Here is a 19,691-nt window from a genome sequence, read left to right as displayed (position 1 = left end):
GAAAATCTTTTGAAATTATGTACTTTAGTATCTAGATCCGCATCAACATGCATCATGGGCTAAATATTTCTTATTAATGCCAATTAAATCATGAGGGGGGTTTCCACACCTCATGAACCACACTCTAATCAATATGTTGCTGAGGACTTATCGTGCTAAATAATAATAATCTTGCACTAGTGAGCCGGTGAAACCAGGCGATATCTAGACAAGATTGTTATTATTTGTTTACGAAAAGTCAAAACATCCACAATAATTAGAGGGGAAGAGAAAATTAATTTACCAAATAAAGCCCATGACACATGTTGAGACTTCACCTTAATCCAAGTTTGAAAGAAAATTAGCTACTCATAATTGAATTAGGGGTAAAATAGAAATTTATTAAAATACGTAGAAAATACAAGATGGAGAAAGAATTACAGAAAACGGAGCTAAAAAATGAGTTCAGGGATGCCAAATTAGGGGGGAAGACCCCCTTTTTATAGATACATTGAGTAAATCATGGTCATCGGATTAAAAACAGTTTGGACGCTCAGGATTGCTCCACTTCATTAGTCAACAATACGCAATTTGACCACGCGGTTTGAACAGTGACACGGTTTGACCACGCGGTTTGAACAGTCAACTGGCTTGAACAGTGACGCGATTTGGTTGAAAATAATCCTGTGTATATGCATGTACCGTACGCGTAATTTTTTGGTCCACTAACATGCTGCCACGTCACCGATCAACAGTGCATAAGAATTTTCTCCAATTGAATCGTGACACCTTATCAGTCAATGCCACATCATCAGTCAATGTCACATCATCGATCCGTCTATGTGAACAGTGTCGTGAATAGTAACATAGACAATACCGTACATGTGAATAGTATCGTACATGTGAACAATGATATTTTTCCTTTTATACTCCTCCTAAGGTTTTCGACTGTCCTGAGTTCAAAAGTGATGTCCATTTTACTGTCTGAACTCTCGTTTATTGTAAAATGACCATGATCCTGCTAAAATGCATAAAATAGTTACTTAAAATAAAGCACACATAATTAAATCACAAGAAGCTTAAATACATAAAAGTAAGGGTGTTAGTAAAACTTGAAGTGTAAAATGACGATTTTCTCCTTTATAAATATACATTTTCTAACACTCAACACCACCTGATTGCTGTTTTGTCATTAGTTCTGTCATTCCCTTCATTAAATGCTCCTCAACTACACCTTCCGCATCATCATATCGAGTTGACTCATCAGTTTGACCCTTCTCTTCCAGGCCGAATCCTGACCCGGTTCTACCATTTGGGTTTCCCTGGCTTTGGCTCTGTTGTTGTGAGAACCCTTGATGCTCCGAAGTTGCATGATTGCTTTCTAATCTACTATTATCATTGTTCCACTTTTCTTTGCTTCGGTATTTCCTAGAGCGTCCCCCTACTATGACTGCCTTCATCCATACCCCATATGACAATTCCTCTTTTGATTGACCTTGGTATTTTGGGCACTCCTTGTATTGGTGGCCAATGATTCCGCAGCAAAAACAAAAATCCGACAAGTGTTCATAAACCACAGGCATTAGAATATCTACTTCACCATCCTGTTTCAGGAATAAAATTTTTTCCAATGGCTGTGTAATATTGATTGAAATCCTAATTCTCGCATATTCGCCAACTCACTCCCCATTTTCATTAGTTTCAACTTCCTTTACAATTCCAATTTTTCCACCTAGTTCTTGGAGAAAGTCTCATTCCATACAAGCAACTGGTATATTGCGGATCTGCACCCAAAAGGATGTGCGAGTAAAAGACTGTTTTGTGACCCCCCCCCTCCCAATTCCTTTTAGTTCAGTAAGGACGATTAACGCTCTATCAAAGTGCTAAGAACCCCTTGACATCACCCTTCTTTTGTCAGCTTCTTCTGCAAACTTAAACATGAAGATGTTTGAACCCAAGCTCTCTATCTTAACTTCTTTGATTGTTCGCCACACTTGCTGTAAAGCAATCTTAAAGCCTTCTTTGTGAACTCCTCTTGGAAGGAGAATTTTGCCCATCAGGCATCCAGCCAATACCTTCTCTCTTTTTTCTTTCATTTTTACTTCTAAAGTTATTCTATTCTTTTCTTCCTCCCTTATAGATAATGTTTTACATTTGCGAATTAATTCATTTGTATCCATAATATTTAATATCTGTAATAACTAGGGGTGGGCACGGGTCGGGTTGGGTCGGGTTGATAGCCAACCCGACCTAACCCGCATATAGAACGGGTTGAAAAAATTCAACCCAACCCAACCCATTACATTTTTCAACCCAACCCGACCCAACCCGCAACTCTGCGGGTTGGGTCGGGTTGGGTTGATTGGGTTGGGCTTTTGAAAAAACCCATTTTTATTGTCTAAATAAAAATAAAAAAATAATTAAAAAAAATTAAAAGAAACACAAATACTAAAATTCTTACAACAAATCCAATATTTCAAAATTTAGCAATCAAATTATTAGTACATAACTAATGAAAAAAAAGTACATAAATTTAAAATCTTGTTTAATACAAAACATTAAAGTCCAAAGATACAAATAGTGGTCACAGCAAGCTTAAAGCTCTTTTATTAATACATTTAACCATGTTTGGATACTACAATAAATAAATATGATTAAAATAATTTTATGAAAAAAAAATCCATCGGAGATAGAATACATATGTGAATTTGAGAGCATGACTAGTTAATAGTAATACTGAATATATTTCTGCAGAACAATGCCCAGGAGATGTTTGTCGAAAAGCTTTTTCCCTAAGATTGTAATAATAACAATTATTTTATTTATGTTAATCCGATTGTTGATTAAGCTTGACACCATCATAACAACCAAAATTTGACCAACTTTTATCAATAAAAAAATATTATAAAGCACCAAATCATGAAATCAAATGACCAACTTGTTTCAAAATAATAATAAATTAGTAAAATAGAAAGAAGAAAGAACCTAAGCATGTGACGATGTGTAGTTTGAGCAATTTGAGCAGCTTTTCAAGAAACGTTGAGTTGTGATGTTGTTGTGTTCTATGGGCGAGCAGATGAGCAGCTGCAGCTATTCTTTAAACAAGAAAATTTGAGTTTAGGGTTCAGAGAAGTTGCTAAATATATATTCATATATACGGGTTGACGGGTCGGGTTGGGTTAAAAATTTACAACCCGACCCAACCCGCAAACAGTGCGGGTTGAAAATTTAACAACCCAACCCGACCCGTAAATTTTATCAACCCAACCCAACCCGCAAAAATTCATACGGGTTGGGTCGGGTTCACGGGTTGGGCGGGTTGGTGCCCACCCCTAGTAATAACCACTGCGCTTACTTATCTTCTCTTATCCCTGTGTTTGAAACCCCTTACCAAACTCTGCTCTCCCTATCAATGCTCTCAGAAGAAAATGTTGTGGCTATTGGACTTTAAGAAATGAAAAGGAAAATAAATTAAATATAAAATCTGCACTCAATCTTAGAGTGACTTCTTGAGTCATAAAGACCCCCTAAGCTTCCATTCTAGACTCTCTTTCAGAAAAAGAGAGTTTTGTGATCGAAGACAGCATGCAAATATTTTGAGGAAATGACAAATTAATTATTCATTATCCCATGATTTTTTTCCCCGAAAATATCCTATGCATAGTTATGATAACAATTTTATCTCCAGAAAAGCAATCACAAGGGTCTAAATAGAGTACAATTCTTAGACTATTTAGGAATAAATAGTAGTCCATTATAATTTATCCTAAACTTGTTTTCAAGCACCAAACATTAGATTAGGATTATTTTAATAAAATACTCTTAATGCTGTAAATTCCCATCATTTATTAGGATTTAAACTCACAAACTCAAGCTAATGGGCCAATTAATAAAAATTGGATTGGAAATTACTCCCACTAATACTTTGGGAAATATACCCATACTCCAATAATAATTCAAAAGATATGTACCCGTACTTACATTTTTTTTATGAGAGTATTGCTTATGATATTTACAATCATACAATTACTGAGACCAGTTTACATCAAATTTTATATAGCACCACTAATTTTCTAATATTCGAGAGACATCAACTCTACTTCTGGGAAAAGACTGCTTTCACTCAAGTTTTAAGAAATGAAATTTAAATTAAACCTCTACAATACATTTATAAGAGTTCAAACCACTTTCCTTACACTTGTGAGGGAGTGACTTTAGCCACTAGGCCAAGCCCTAGTTGTTGTACCCGTACTTACATTTACAAAAGAATAAATATTTTTAGTTGACGCGAGACTAGAACTTGCACCCTTAGCTTTATTGTGTAACAAATTCACCCCTATCCAATTAATGATTATTTATTATGAGTTAGGAAGATACAGTTTGTTTCTTAATTACCATTTTATAAAAAAGAAATTTATGATTATGAGTAATATATATATATAGTAAGTTCTTCCCTATTGCAATTATTTTTTTTTCATGCAATATATTTTAAGTAATTTGATTTAATATAATCAAATTTTAATATTATTATATCACACTACTTAACAACGTGTTTGTATTAAAAAAAAAATAACCGCACTCGCAGTTGAAAATAATTATATGTATAAAGAGTAAAAAATTCACAAGATTTTTATATGGGTATTTGTCTATTTGATTTGTGAGAAACTGAGAATAACTAATAAGAATATTGGCCACTCGATCACAAGCTAAGTGATTGGGTTGCTGCCCTTATATTTGTGAGGGTAGCAGTTCAAGCCCCACAAAAACATTGTGAGGGCTTTGAGTCCTTCCTCAATTGTAACATATAATTGACTGTAGGCAGTCTTCTCATTTACCAATATGAATGGAGTAGACGTCTCTCGAATATCAGTGAGGATAAAAATTTGGATAGTGCTTTACAAGAATTATGTATACTAATTTTAATAATAATCTCATGTAAATATAAATTCTAATTTAATTGTAAATATCAGTAATGGGCTCATATAATATGAGTTATAATTTAATTATCATAGTAAGTTAAAAAAAAAAACCTAATAAGAATATTAGAAAATTTCGGATAAATCCAAACCCGACCCGCCAAAACCAAATACGTATCCGGATCTATTATCAACAATAATAGTCTGCCCCCACCGTCATTTACCTTCCCACAGATTTAGAGAGAGCGCGAGAAAGAAAACCTAACTAGGGTTTTAATCGATTCAATCCATAATCCATACACATTCATACATTTGAAGCAAGCATTTTTACTCCAGCATCAATAACAACAATAATTGGTAGTTGCTGAATTTAAAAAAAAAAAGCGGGCAAGATGAGGATTATGATCAAAGGAGGCGTGTGGAAGAACACGGAAGATGAGATCCTCAAAGCCGCCGTTATGAAATACGGCAAGAATCAGTGGGCCCGTATCTCCTCTCTCCTCGTTCGTAAATCCGCCAAGCAGTGCAAAGCTCGTTGGTACGAGTGGCTCGATCCCTCCATCAAAAAAGTAACCACCTTCTTCTTCTTCTAATTTAATTATAGGAATAATAATCGCTTTTTGTTTATCTGTCTATAATTGTTATATTTGGTTACATTGGATGGCTTATAGGTTGTGTTTGAGATTGAGATGTGGTGTGACTTTTTAATCTTGAATGAAGTCACTAGCTGTTGAGCATTGTTAACTGGGTGGGTAGTTATAAATTATTAGCTGCCGAGTAATTGTGGGATTTGTGCTTTTTCTTATTGGAGTTTGGCCTTGTTGGTACTAAATGTTTCTGCTCGGATAAGTTTAATGGAAGTAGGAAATTAGGGCCAAAGATATTTTGGAAAGTTCTCTAATGAAACTTCATCTGACATTTTTAGAATTATGATAGGTATTTAAAAGAACACAATATCTTGATAAATTACTGTTAAGATGATGTTGTTGCTAATGAAAAGGCGATTGTCTGCATTATTGGTTCAGTGTATGTCATTGTTATTATACATTTTTTTGTTTACCTTTTTTTCTTGTGGACACTGATAATTGACCTTTTTCATATTTCTAGACCGAATGGACGAGAGAGGAGGATGAGAAATTGCTTCATCTTGCCAAGCTTATGCCAACCCAGTGGAGAACAATTGCTCCAATTGTTGGCCGTACTCCCTCACAGTGCCTTGAGAGGTATGAGAAACTCCTTGATGCTGCCTGTGCCAAGGATGAGAACTATGAACCAGGTGATGATCCTCGAAAATTGCGTCCTGGGGAGATTGATCCAAACCCTGAATCAAAGCCTGCACGTCCAGATCCTGTTGATATGGATGAAGATGAGAAGGAAATGCTTTCTGAAGCACGAGCTCGTTTAGCCAACACTCGTGGCAAAAAGGCAAAAAGAAAGGCCAGGGAGAAACAGCTTGAAGAAGCCAGGAGGCTTGCTTCTTTGCAGAAAAGGAGAGAACTTAAAGCTGCTGGAATTGATACTAGGCAAAGGAAGAGAAAAAGGAGGGGTATCGACTATAATGCAGAAATCCCCTTTGAGAAGAAACCTCCTCCGGGTTTTTTTGATGTTACTGATGAAGATAGGCCTGTGGAACTAGTTAGCTTTCCAACAACCATTGAAGAGCTTGAAGGCAAGAGAAGAGTTGATATAGAAGCTCAGCTAAGAAGACAAGATATTGCAAAGAATAAAATTGCACAGAGGCAGGATGCTCCGTCGGCTATATTGCAGGCAAACAAGCTGAATGATCCGGAAACGGTTAGGAAGAGGTCAAAACTCATGCTTCCTGCTCCTCAGATATCAGACCATGAGTTGGAGGAAATTGCAAAAATGGGTTATGCTAGTGATCTTATTGCAGGGAATGAGGAACTGACGGAAGGAAGTGGTGCAACTCGTGCTCTTCTTGCAAATTATGCTCAGACACCACAGCGTGGAATGACACCATCACGAACTCCACAGAGAACCCCAGCTGGTAAGGGTGATGCTGTTATGATGGAAGCTGAAAACCTGGCCCGGATGAGAGAGTCTCAGACACCCTTGTTGGGGGGTGAGAACCCAGAGTTGCACCCTTCAGATTTTTCGGGGGTCACTCCTAAAAAGAGGGAAATTCAAACACCAAATCCAATACTGACTCCCTCAGCAACACCTGGTGGCATGGGAAGTACTCCAAGAATTGGGATGACACCATCAAGGGATGGCTCTTCTTTCGGTGTGACCCCAAAAGGAACACCCATCAGGGATGAGCTCCACATAAATGAAGACTTGGACATGCATGATAGTGCCAAACTTGAACAACGAAGACAAGCTGAATTAAGAAGAAACTTGCGTTTAGGTCTAACTAGTCTTCCGCAGCCCACGAATGAATACCAAATTGTTGTCCAACCACCCGCAGAAGAAGATGAAGAGCCAGAGGAGAAGATTGAAGAAGACATGTCTGATAGGCTAGCCAGGGAAAAGGCCGAGGAAGAAGCTAGGCAGCAGGCATTGCTTAGGAAGAGATCAAAAGTGCTGCAGAGGGAGCTTCCTAGACCCCCTGTTGCTTCATTGGAGCTAATTAGAAATTCTTTGCTTAGGGCTGATGGAGACAAGAGTTCCTTCGTTCCTCCTACTTCTATTGAGCAGGCTGACGAAATTATAAGAAAGGAGCTGCTGAAATTGCTGGAACATGATAATGCAAAATACCCACTTGATGAAAAAGTTGCGAAGAAAAAGAAGGGAAACAAGCGGTCTGCTAATGGACCCACTGCTCCCATTCCTGTAATTGAGGATTTTGAAGAAGATGAGCTGCAAGAGGTTTGTGTCTAATATTTTCCTCTTTTTCAATTTTACGATCTATATTAAAAGTTATTTGTCAATTTAGAATTCAAAATTTGCCTTGTATGATCTGACAAGGAACCATCTCTGCTGATTTCCATTTGCTGAAATTGCTTAGATACTTAGATGTAAGTTCTGGGATGCTTAGACGGTACCCACTACCCAGTCAAACTCGGAACTCACTGGCCCCTCTTTAATGGTCTTTTTGTACTGTTGTTTTCCTTTTTCCTTTTTCTTTTCCCCTTTTTCTACTGAAAAGTGATTGATTAATGTAAAACCTGAGACAAACCTCACTATTTCTGTTCTTAAGGCAAAAGCATTACTTCTGGAAGAATGAAATGAAAGGATTGGCAACTGACAGAATACATGTAAAAGTACAGACACTTGTTAAGTACAGTTGCTCTCACCTCTTGTCTCTTTAAAATGTCCTTCTCTCTCTTTCTTTTTCTTACTCTATTTTGATTGAATGTCCATCTGAAGTGACATATTCCATAGCAGCTGTTTGATGCTTCATATTTTCTGAACTGAACTTATTCTTCGGCTTTCTCCCTTATCAGTTCATTTGTTTATCCAAAGTTCTGTATTTTTGAATTTGGCATGTGTCTGATATTCTTGGATATCCATAAAACACAACTAGGGAAATCATGTTCTTAGAAAAAGGGAAAGCAAATATATTTTAGGGATTTGAGAGTACTTTTTCTTTTCCTCTTCTGGTGATGTGTTTATTTGGTACCTGCTGGTTTTCATGTAGATCTGAAAAAGTTATTGATCGTGTCATGTGTATTTTTTTAATTGGGAATTTTTTGAATTTGAGTATTGATGGATGGAAACTTTTTTGTCCAATCTGTGCATGTATAGACGACCTATCTAACTTGAATTAGGAGAGAACTTGTTGAAGCTTTTTCCGATTTTTGAAGTAGTATATTTCCATTTTTTCCCCTTTAATTGTTGAAGCTACATGCTTGCCAGTGCATAATAGGACCTAGGAGCAAATCCTTCTAACCTAGAAAAGGGGGGTGTATGGGATGAGCGAAAGGTAATTGTCTCGTGGTTTTATATTGCTTTATAAATCCCAAATAACTATAGTATTTGCTGTGGTTAAGGTTTTATATTGTTTAATTATAAAATGATTCTGGTTCTACGAAAACAATTAGTCTCTAATGCAAAGCACATAAGACAGGCTATGATTATGTTTGCTTTCACCATACTCCACTAATTTGATATGGTGTTCACAGGCAAATAATTTGATAAAGGAAGAGGCTCAATATCTTCGTGTAGCAATGGGGCACGAAAATGAATCCCTTGATGATTTTGTGGAAGCACACAATACTTGTCTGAATGATCTCATGTACTTCCCTACCCGTAATGCTTATGGTCTTTCAAGTGTCGCTGGAAACATGGAAAAACTTGCAGCCTTGCAAGGTGAATTTGAGATTGTGAAAAAGAGAATGGATGATGATAAGGAGAAGGCTTTACAACTTGAGAAAACGGTCAAAGTTTACACACAAGGTTATGAGGTATGCTATGGTATGCTTGCTGATTATTTCCCCGTGTTATTACTTCTACTAATTTGATCATGATTGATTCTACTAGATTTCTCAACACACTTTCTTTTACAAGTTAGTGTGTTTGAGATGCAAATAGCAACAAACTATTATGCTGAATCACTTAGCAATTTAAGACAATAATTAGTTGTCTGATTTGTTTGTTGCTATTGCTTAAATTCAGAGTTTTACATTGCTAAGTGATTCTCGTTTAAATGTACAGAAACGAGCTGAAAACCTGCGGGCTCAAATTCACTCAACTGTCAAGCAGATGGAAACAGCTGGAACAGAGCTGGAGTGCTTCCTGGCTTTGCAGAAGCAAGAACAATTAGCAGCATCGAGCCGAATAAATGGTCTGTGGGAGGATGTTCAGAAGCAAAAGGAGCTTGAGCGAACATTACAGCAGCGCTATGGAGATCTCTCCACTGAGCTGGAAAGAATAAGCCGTCTCATAGCTGAAAGAAGAGAACAGGCACAAAAAGCTGCCGAAGAAAAGCGTGCTCTTGAATTGGCTGAGGCTCAAGCCACAGCAAATCAAGCTGCTGAGCAAGTTTCAGAAGCTTCCGAGTCTTTACCCTCAGAGGAACTTGGGAGTTCAATGGCAGTGGATCCACCTTGTGATGAAACTACAGGCCAACAAATAAATACTGCCCACATGGATATTGATTCAGGGAAAGAACATACAGCAGCTGTCACAGATGGATGCTTATCTGACACGGTACCTTCTTTTGAAGAGGGAAAGTTACCCAGTCATGGGGTGGCTGTTGATACCACAGGCAGTTCAGAGGTTGTCAAGGAGGATCCAGCTGTTGATCAGCAGAATGTGGTGGAAGCGAGTAACCGAAATGATGCCTTAACCAAACAAGAGAGCATTGCCCAAGAAACCGCAAAAGATGATGGTTTTGCTGATGAGAGTGCAAACAAAGTTCATGGTGCTGAATTTGACAAGGCAAATTTAGCCGCAAAAGAGTTGGAAGCCAAGGACAATCTGCCTCTCTTAAATGGAGATTCCACTGACAAATAAGCTGTATACATGGATGATCATGATATTGCTAGTTTAATGAAATGTGGAAAGAGAGTGAGTGATGATCAATTGCTCGAAGATGAATGAAGACCTCCCTGAATGATACAGTAACCTGTGGGGAGTCGGAAGAACAATTTTAAGGAGGTTCCGTGAGTTACTCGTGTAACATTTCAAAGTGATTATGGAGGATGCTGGTGAGTCGTGTTATGTTTGCGCCTAATTCTTCCATTCATGTTTTAAGTATAACTGGGACACAAATGACCTTTGTTTCCTGTTTTATGCTCTGTTAGAATGCCAATATCGAGGCCCGTTATCTGGTCCTATGTACCGTGCAGCTGTTGTTAAATTGATCAAACTGTATTAGTGATTTTGTTACAAGCCACTGTATCTTCAGTTTCTCATTCTCTCCAAAAAATATCAAACTTTAGGGGGCAAGGGATTGTTAATTAAAATCTTTATAATTTTTGATAAATTTGAGTTTCTGCATAATTAGGCCCCTCTTAGTGCAGATCTTTGAAGTTGAAAAAAAGGGTCACGTAGCCGCTATCTATTTGTTGGCAACAAATTTTTTATTATTCTGATGACAACGTTCTTGTTCCCGTAGCACATACTGTGTGATTGTGAATAAAGAGTGTACAAATAACACAAAAAATAAAAAATTGCTTACCACACCAGTAAAATAGTCAGGCTGGCGGGCGGATTGTGGTTGCATATCAGAATTGAAATGTTAAGCAGCAGCCCTAATGGATTGTGATTCCAACTAAGCGGTAGCTGAAAAAGACAAGCCAATGTTATCATTCCAACAAAGCACACTAAGCCAAAATGAACCCATCCTCTTACTAGATAAACTTTCAAGAACCTCTTTAAAATATAAATGAATTGCATACCATTCCACCCTCTTTAAATTACGTGCCAATGATCAAGCAAAGCATCCGTTTCATTCTGGACAACCGCAGGTATGCTCATGCTCATGCTCATTGCATTAACATTTATGCCATTTATATTTATCATAAGTACAATCAAGTTTGTTAATTTTGTCATGTATTAGTATGTGCTCATGCATGACTCGTATAATATGCTGCCAAATGGAAAGGCTTCATTCCGTCGTAGTGGCTGGTGGGGTTGAGGTTCTAGTTTTGGCCTCCTGCTCTAATTTCAGATGCGGTTCCAATTACCTGTAAAAGTCGTGTCAAATCAGATAACATCATAAATAGCCGCACTCTAGGTGCGGTAGAGTATTTTTTAAATAATTTTATTTAAATTTTTATGAAAGAAAAAAAAATAGAGGGTTAAGAAATCAATTTAAACTTGGAACTTTGATCTTCCACTTAAAGAAATAATTTGTTTCCCCACCTAATTTTTGCATAAAATTACCAATGGGCTTTTGATCTAGTAAGAGAACTTTTGCACTTACAATATTAAGAGTAAAGGTTCAAGCTTCCATAAAAGTATTATGGGGGTTAGTTTCAGTTCTTCCTCGATTATCAAATAATTGAATGGAGTCAATATGTTCCTCACGAAATATGAGTGAAGTAGACACCCCTCAAATATTAAGGAGGATTCAAAGAATCTGAGCCGCACTTCAGATGAGTACATGCTACGACAAAGGTCCCAATTATATAATCTGTTTGTAAATAATAATTGTAATATTTAATGTAATATCAATAACAGTCCTATATAACAATATTAAAAAAAAAACTTTTGCATAAAATTAAAAGAGGAAAAAAAATAGCGAGAGAGAAAAGAAAAAAAAAAATTGTCTTTGTTGTGGTGGTCAAGTTATTGATTGTTGTGTACTTCCACCAGTCAGCAAGACCTTAATCTGGAAATTCTAGAGTTCACTTTATGCTTCCCTACTGTTTTCTTCTTCTTCTTCTTTTTTTTTTCTTTTCTAAACTGTGTGCAAATTGAAATTAAAAATACTATGAATAATGGTGATTAGATAAACTTAAGTGATATTTTTCTTGATTAGCAATATGATTGGCAATGAATACTTTTTATGAAACAAAGGTTTTTCTAGTATAAAAAAAAAAATCCGAAAAACAACTATCATACATGTGTATCTAATTGGTAAGTACTTCATTGGTTTAAGAAAAAAAAAATCATTTTGAAGAGAGACAATGATTACAAATAGCGACAAGGCTGCATTCATGATTATTTGCTAATTTTGTTTGTTTTCCAAATTGTCTTTATTATATGCAATACTTTTAATTGCAAGATGATAACTTTTAAGAAAAAAAAAAGAAAAACATTATTTTTAATTTGTTAATCTTAAGTAAACTCACAAAAATTCTCTTCTGGAAAATTAAAACCAGTCTACCACCACCAAAAAAAATCAACAAAATAAAATCAATCACTCAGGCTTTCGGGCCTGCCAGTAAACATAAGTCTTGACACGAAAGTGTTATTTGAAAAGGCTAATTAACATTAAATAGCATAATACATTTAATCTTTTCACCAACCAGAAAAGGTGCTTTCTAGTTTCTGCTTTCTATACGAAGGAGAAGTGTTATTTGAAAAGACTAATGAAAATAAATAACATAATGTATTCAAATCTTTACTTAAAACACAAAAAAAAAAAAAAAAAGGAAGAGCCGAGAAAGGAAAATTACCAATGAGAAGAAGTTGGTTGGCATTTGTCATTTTGTTATCATCATCTTTGTTGGATGTCAAATTGTTAGCCACACAGCCAGTGTCACTAATATTCTGGTTGTTTCCGCTTTCTCATGTGATTCTTTTTTGACTTTTTGTCCATTTTTTAACCCTTGAATGGAAAAGGAGCTACTGGCAAATGCTCTGCTAATTTTTGTGTCACGAAACCAAAAAGCCACAGTTACATCCACATGCATGCTTTTGTATGCATGTGCGTGTTTCATATTTTAATGGTGGGTTCAGTTGAGTTCTTGGATTTTTGTTGTCCTATAAATCAAAGTTTTTGTTTTGATTATTGCAAGCTTTTGATATTGGAGTTGTGTTTAAAGATTCTTGGGTTTCTTTTTTATTCGAAGGGGGTGCTGTTAATAAGTGCTATATAGTCCAAAGATTCTTCAGCTGCTTTCAGTGGTAAAGTGCTTCTGCTTTTGCATGTACTGTTATAATTTCAATTCCTTGATTCTTGTTTTTTCTATGAACGTTAAGAGTAGAATTCTAATGATCATTTTAGCATTTCTGCAGAATATAAGCAACGGGGTGGCAAAAAGAGAGATTTATTCATTTTTTTTAAGTATTTTCATCTGGGAACAGGTTTGACCTTCTCTTTATCTCTCTCTTTGTTGGGGTTGAAGTTTAAAGTTTGTTAAAGTTCCTTAAGAATAGTTCAAAGGACTCTTTCAGACAAGTGTCTCAGAAGATCTCAAGTTATGGCTAATAATCAGTTTTCGGAATTTGGTGCTTCAATTTGGGGATGTTATGTACTTAGAAAATTTAAAAAAAAAAAAAAAAAAAAAACAATGCTAGTTTCGTACTTGTGTCATATATTCCATACTTAATTTTTATTTGCTTATATCACAGTAGCATTTTTTTTTTTTACAAATTTAATCTTATGATTGAATTTTTCTCTGACTGTTAATTGCCTTCATTAATATTATCCAACTTGTTAAGCATTGATATTTTTGAAGAGAGAAATATGAAATCATGATTTTGTTCTCTCCTTTTCTAGTATATGGGAAATAGAAAACCAATTGATTTCAATTTTTGTTTTTGGGTCAGTGTGAGTGAAAATGGTAACTAGAACTGTGGATCTCCGGTCGGACACCGTCACCAAACCCACTGAAGCAATGAGGGCTGCTATGGCAAGTGCTGAGGTTGATGATGATGTATTAATGCACGATCCGACTGCATTCCGCTTAGAAACAGAAATGGCGAAGGTTATGGGCAAGGAAGCTGGTCTGTTTGTGCCGTCAGGCACAATGGGTAACCTCATTAGTGTGCTTGTTCATTGTGAAACTAGGGGAAGTGAAGTCATTCTTGGAGACAATTCTCATATTCATATTTACGAGAATGGAGGCATTTCAACAATTGGAGGGGTGCATCCAAGGACTGTCAAGAACAACAAAGATGGAACAATGGATATTGATTTAATTGAAGCTGCCATTAGAGATCCGAAAGGCGAGATTGTGTACCCGACAACTCGACTTATCTGTTTGGAGAATACGCATGCAAAGTATGTATTGTTTTTGTCCCAAATCAAATTGAATTAGTATGTGCTGCACGGTCATATTATGGTGGTTGGTTATTCACATCTTCGAAATGGAGCAATATGGTCTTTCAAAAAGGCATTACCTTTCCTTGATTCTTATGACACAAGTACAATGTACGCAGCTAGCGTATCAGGTCTCTTTAAAATACCCGCTATGTGTGCACAGATTGAAAAAGTATTCTTTGCTCTTTATAAGTTATTTATTCCTTCGATTATCATTTGTGGTTAATAATTCTTGTAAGTGGTATTCAAATGCAGCTGCGGTGGTAGATGCCTTTCTGTAGAATACACGGACAGTGTTGGAGAGATTGCCAAGAAGCATGGTTTAAAGCTTCACATTGATGGGGCTCGCATTTTCAATGCAGCAGTTGTGAGTTAATTCATTTTTAAAAACTATTTATTTGATACAGTTGTAAGACATTCAAACTATTTATTTGATAGAATTGAATGACATTCAATTCTATCATCTTCATGGAAGTTCACTCTAGGAAAGTTCTAGATTCATGTAAAACATCACCTTTGACATCTAAAAACCAGAAAAGTAAAAATAAGCAAGTAAAATTTTTATAGCAGATGGCTAAATTTTAGGAGCAGAGTTTTAGGCAGCATATAAGGTGCTTGGTTGTATTTAGTCCAAATCCAACTTAAGGCGGTCAACTTGTTGCTCTTCCTCAAGAAGACCAGGAAGGGCAATCTGGAAAATAAGAGCAGTTTGGACATCAAGATTGACTTTCACTGGAAATGTCAGAATGAAAGGTGGACAGAAATTGTATATTGCTGAAGAATGAATGCGAATGCTTGGAAGTTATAAGCCATGGGAAATGCATGTTGAGAAGAATTTTTGATAGACTTATTCTAAAAGCCTTTTTTAAGATTACCAACATAGCCTCATGGCATTCACAGGAACTATCTGCAAAGTGTTACGGATGGAATTTTGTTTATCTTTATAAAAGTTGCATAAAATGCTCACAGATGAACTAACCTTTCTGTTTATCTTCTGTGAAAAAATTATATGTGAGAATAGCTTCGATAAGATTATTTATTTTAACTTTTCTCGGTAGTCTGCTCTGCACTCAGAAGTTCAACCCCCCCCCCCCCCCCCACCCATCTTCCTTCTCACTCTCACAGGCCATATCTTGACCAGATTGAAATTCGGCCAGCACTCTGTCCTTCTGCTTCAGAGAGAAATCCTTGTTCTTTCTCTTGGTATCAGCTTTAGCTAGTGAAGTTCCAGGACTATAGGGCATATCAGAGAGAGAGCCCTTTTCAACCCTCTGTTTTATGCTGTAGGGGCATAGGAGCCCACTTCCTACTATCTGGCTTTCCCCCACCCCCCACAAACAAAACACTAACTATTATTCAAGTGATTTTAAATCTGAGTCTTTCAGAACCAATTTGTCTGGATATCCTATAATAGTTGCTCAGGATATCTTTGTTTTAATTGTTTTCATGAAAAGAGGTGATGGGAAAATATCAAGCTCATTTGAGTATTTTCTTTGCACCCATATACTAATCTTCTCTTTTGCTTTATTTCATTTTAATGTCAAAAGCATTTATGTGCAATCATCTGACCGTGAAAGATTGGTCTTCCAGGCGCTTGGTGTTCCTGTTCGCAGGCTTGTACAGGCGGCTGATTCAGCTTCGGTATGATTTTCAGTTGACAAACTTGGACAAATAATGCAATAACCGTACTTTCTTCATGCATCTGAGTTTTTTTATTCCAAACCAGGTATGCCTGTCAAAAGGTCTTGGTGCTCCTGTTGGATCTGTTATTGTTGGTTCCAAAGAATTTATAAAGAAGGTAATGATGACAAATTTGCATTCAGGAGTAATGGCAGCTATATCTTCTTTCCAGTCAAACTTAACTTTCTTTCCTTTCCTGCTCTATAGGCTCGAAGACTTAGGAAAACCTTAGGTGGCGGTATGAGACAGGTTGGTGTCCTTTGTGCTGCCGCATTGGTTGCTTTACAAGAGAATGTTCTTGTAATGCTTGATGGTGACCACAAGAAAGCAAAATTGTTGGCAGGTAAATAATTTGAATGCACTTGTTTATTTAATTCGATACGCCTATCTTTTGGACTGAGAAGCATACGCTACTTTATGGTCTTATATTTTGTAAATTGTTTGATCACTTTTGGTTACTTTTGATTTGCAGAAGGATTGAATCAACTAAAAGGATTAAGGGTGGATGTAGATGCAGTGGAGACCAACATTGTGAGTATTTTGCTTTCATAATCATAACATGATACTAGTTTGATGTGTACTCATGATTGGAAAATCCCAATAGAAATTGTTATCTAATCTAGCAGGACAAACAAAAAACAAAAAAAACAAACAGAATTACTACTCAATTTTGCTGTAGTCAAGGCAGTTTTGACTTATCTTTCTTGGAGCAAGCAAACAACTTGTTATATTCACTTAGGACTTTGATCGAACGCCTTTGTAGGCACATATAAAATCCACCCAAGCACCTTCCAAGACCTTGTTGCAATGACCCAAAACAGTACCTACAACTATAATATGCAAAAGCAAGATAAATCAACATCAACAATAATAACCAAACCATAACACAAACAGTTTGCATGGTTCACCAAATTACCTATGTCCACGGATGTCGCAGATTTCACTAGTAAAAGGATCAGCCAAGTTACAAGCCTCATTTTAATCTTCAAGTGATGAGGTAACACCGCTACCTTGATGAGAACTTTCCCATATTATTGTGTACTTCGAATGATGAGATATCCATCTATAACTGAACATGAGCAAAGATTTAACATCCATCTATAACTGAACGTGAGCAAAGATTTAACAAGCTAAAGGAATACGCAAACATATCCTAGGGTATCGGTTTGGTCAGCACATCAGATGCACTCTTGTGTGTGAATTTTCTCAATATAGGTTTTATAGAAGCAACATCCTATCTCTGACTCCATGATATTGGACAACAATGTGCTTGGTTCTAGGTTAGAGCAGTTGCACTGTCACAATCACACGTAAGCAACACTACATCCTGCTTCAATCCCACACCATTCACCAAACCCCTCAACTATATAGACTTTGATGCTTTGGTAATTGCTATGTATTCCACATCCGTAGTAAACAAGAAAACAGAAGGCTAAATCATAGGTCTCTAATTAATTGTTCCATCACCACATGTGAAAATAAAATCCACTGTAGATCTCTTCTTATCTAAGTCACTAACATAATCTGAATCAACAAAACCAACAACATTTATTGCATCAGTTTGTGTTTCACACATAATTCTCAGCTTCCAAATACTGTTTTCCCGGATTTGCCATGCACATGGAAACAACACCCATGAAGAATATTAAAGTTACAAACCTCATCTTAATCTTTAGCCATTGCACACCACTAGATCGTAATATCTCAACCTTAAAAATCCCAATTGTTTTAGAGTTGCACTCTTTGTTGCTCTCTTTTCTCTCTACACTTCTGAACACACTGTTTTGTGGACACTTGACTAATGCTTTCCTAAACCAGAGTTTAGAATATATATGAAGATACTCACATCTAATAACTTATTAGAGCCACAAACATCAACACATTTTACTGAGTAGTTGTCTTAAATTTCTCCATTAAATGACAGAAATAACAAAAGAATTACTAAATCATTTCAATACCTCAATTTCTATGTACTGTTATTATAAGCTTTATTCTGAGGCTTTTAATGAGCACCATATTTTGAATTTGCTTATTCATAAATATGCATTGTCAGGTATATTTTGAAATTACAGAGGACTCGAAGTTGTACGCGGCATGCCTACTCAAAAAATTGGAAGAGCATGGTGTACTTGTTATGCCAGAGAGCTCTACAAGGTGTGTCTCTTAAGTTCTCGAACATCATTTGAAAATGCAATATATTTGATGATTGTTTTATATTAGCCTTTCCGTTCTGCAGTTTGGATGTTTAGGCAGTCATGGAAGATATCCATGTTTAAATCAAAAGTAAACATGTTCAAAATCATTTATATTTTTCTGAAAATATACAGAACAATGAATCTGATTACGTTAATGCTTTATATATTCTTGCTGGATTTAATATATTTCTACCTTGAGGATAATAATTTGGTTCTCAATCTTTGCTAATTTAATCAGTTTTTCACTGGAATGCATCTAGTTTTGAAAATTCTTTTCAAGAAAATAAATTGCACCAAGGCCTCATTAATTTTTGCATTTTTCCTCTTAATTTTGCTTGATTTATTTTAGTTTCCCAACCTTCTCTTTGGTCAACTTGTATTTATAGTCTCCAGCAATTAACTAAGATTGAAAGAACCATGAATCTTTGAAGTTATGGATTTACCTTTAGTGTTTATTGCTCGGAAAATCAAGGATATATAGATAGCTAGGATGCTAATTTAGAGATATTTTTGTTCTTTCAGAGTTAGAATTGTGGTCCACCATCAAATTTCAGCAAACGATGTGCATTACACTTTGTCATGCTTTCAGGTGATTTATACCACATTGATTTCCACCTCTTGTGGCTAAGTTCTTGAACTAAAAGCTTAAAATTGTTTTCTTAATATTTATGTTCACTTGCATATTAATTGCAGAAAATTTATGCTGGAGTATGTGAAGAAAATGGAAACTAGGAGGAGAAATTGCCATCCTATACTCCTTTGAAAAACATTTGCATATGCTTCAGGGAATTGTTACGAACCATCTTGGCAGAATGGCAGTAACTGCTTCCTGTATAAAAACTTAAATCAATTTTAGTTGTGCTTTAGTTAACTTTCTTAATTTATCCAAGTATCAGTTGCAAGTTAAGTGATTTAATTAACCAGCTCATCTAGCTTTTATATATGTTGTGAATTTTCACCAGTAATGCAAACCGTGAAAGCAAATGAGCATTGTGTTTGGGAAAACTGGAGTTCACATGGGCTGAAAGCCTTGAAACCATACAATTTAAGTGCACAAACATTGTTAGGAGAGTAATGAAGAATCTTTATTCTGGGTTTGCGAGCAAATAATCAAAGCTTTATGTAACTGGAGAGTAGAACTAGAGGCTTGTGGTTCCATTGAAAAAGATTGCAACAAGTTATGTTTCTTTCCCTTTCATTCTGAAAATGGGAATTCAAAAAAATCTTTCTTAAAATGAAATTTTGTTTGGGTTGGTAGCAAGGTGTATATCTGCAAGATTATTATTTATCACTGATTCTTCA

General features: G+C 36.0%; 2 protein-coding genes and 1 long non-coding RNA gene across 9 annotated transcripts; 2 read left to right on the top strand and 1 right to left on the bottom strand.

The window, feature by feature from the left end:
• Positions 1-5,111: 5,111 nt before the first annotated feature.
• LOC102611813 (cell division cycle 5-like protein) lies at positions 5,112-10,700 on the top strand. The gene is made up of 4 exons (XM_006487656.4): positions 5,112-5,464; positions 6,003-7,724; positions 8,981-9,262; positions 9,513-10,700. Exons 1-4 carry the CDS (start codon positions 5,288-5,290, stop codon positions 10,311-10,313), a joined length of 2,982 nt encoding a protein of 993 aa, XP_006487719.2. The 5' UTR covers positions 5,112-5,287; the 3' UTR covers positions 10,314-10,700.
• A 2,213-nt stretch (positions 10,701-12,913) lies between these two features.
• On the top strand, positions 12,914-19,328 carry LOC102610938 (low-specificity L-threonine aldolase 1-like). Of its 7 annotated transcripts, none has more exons than XM_006487652.4 (12): positions 12,916-13,198; positions 13,322-13,376; positions 13,477-13,556; positions 14,022-14,475; positions 14,770-14,881; positions 16,105-16,155; positions 16,241-16,312; positions 16,402-16,537; positions 16,667-16,725; positions 18,248-18,348; positions 18,912-18,978; positions 19,083-19,328. In XM_006487652.4, exons 4-12 carry the CDS (start codon positions 14,033-14,035, stop codon positions 19,119-19,121), a joined length of 1,080 nt encoding a protein of 359 aa, XP_006487715.2. In that variant the 5' UTR covers positions 12,916-13,198; positions 13,322-13,376; positions 13,477-13,556; positions 14,022-14,032; the 3' UTR covers positions 19,122-19,328. The 7 variants fall into 7 exon arrangements, with proteins under 7 accessions (XP_015388723.2, XP_006487715.2, XP_006487716.2 ...); XM_006487653.4 differs by having other exon boundaries at positions 13,322-13,399; positions 13,488-13,556; XM_006487654.4 differs by having other exon boundaries at positions 12,917-13,198; positions 13,488-13,556.
• Positions 16,724-17,785, bottom strand: LOC127899230 (uncharacterized). The gene is made up of 2 exons (XR_008051220.1): positions 17,111-17,785; positions 16,724-17,024 (listed from the first exon to the last, which is right to left on the bottom strand). It is a non-coding gene; the product is annotated as an uncharacterized LOC127899230 (long non-coding RNA).
• Positions 19,329-19,691: the final 363 nt, after the last annotated feature.

Source organism: Citrus sinensis, chromosome 8 (genome assembly GCF_022201045.2).
Source record: "Citrus sinensis cultivar Valencia sweet orange chromosome 8, DVS_A1.0, whole genome shotgun sequence".
NCBI lineage: Eukaryota > Viridiplantae > Streptophyta > Magnoliopsida > Sapindales > Rutaceae > Citrus > Citrus sinensis.
This window is presented reverse-complemented; position numbering and strand designations above follow the sequence as displayed.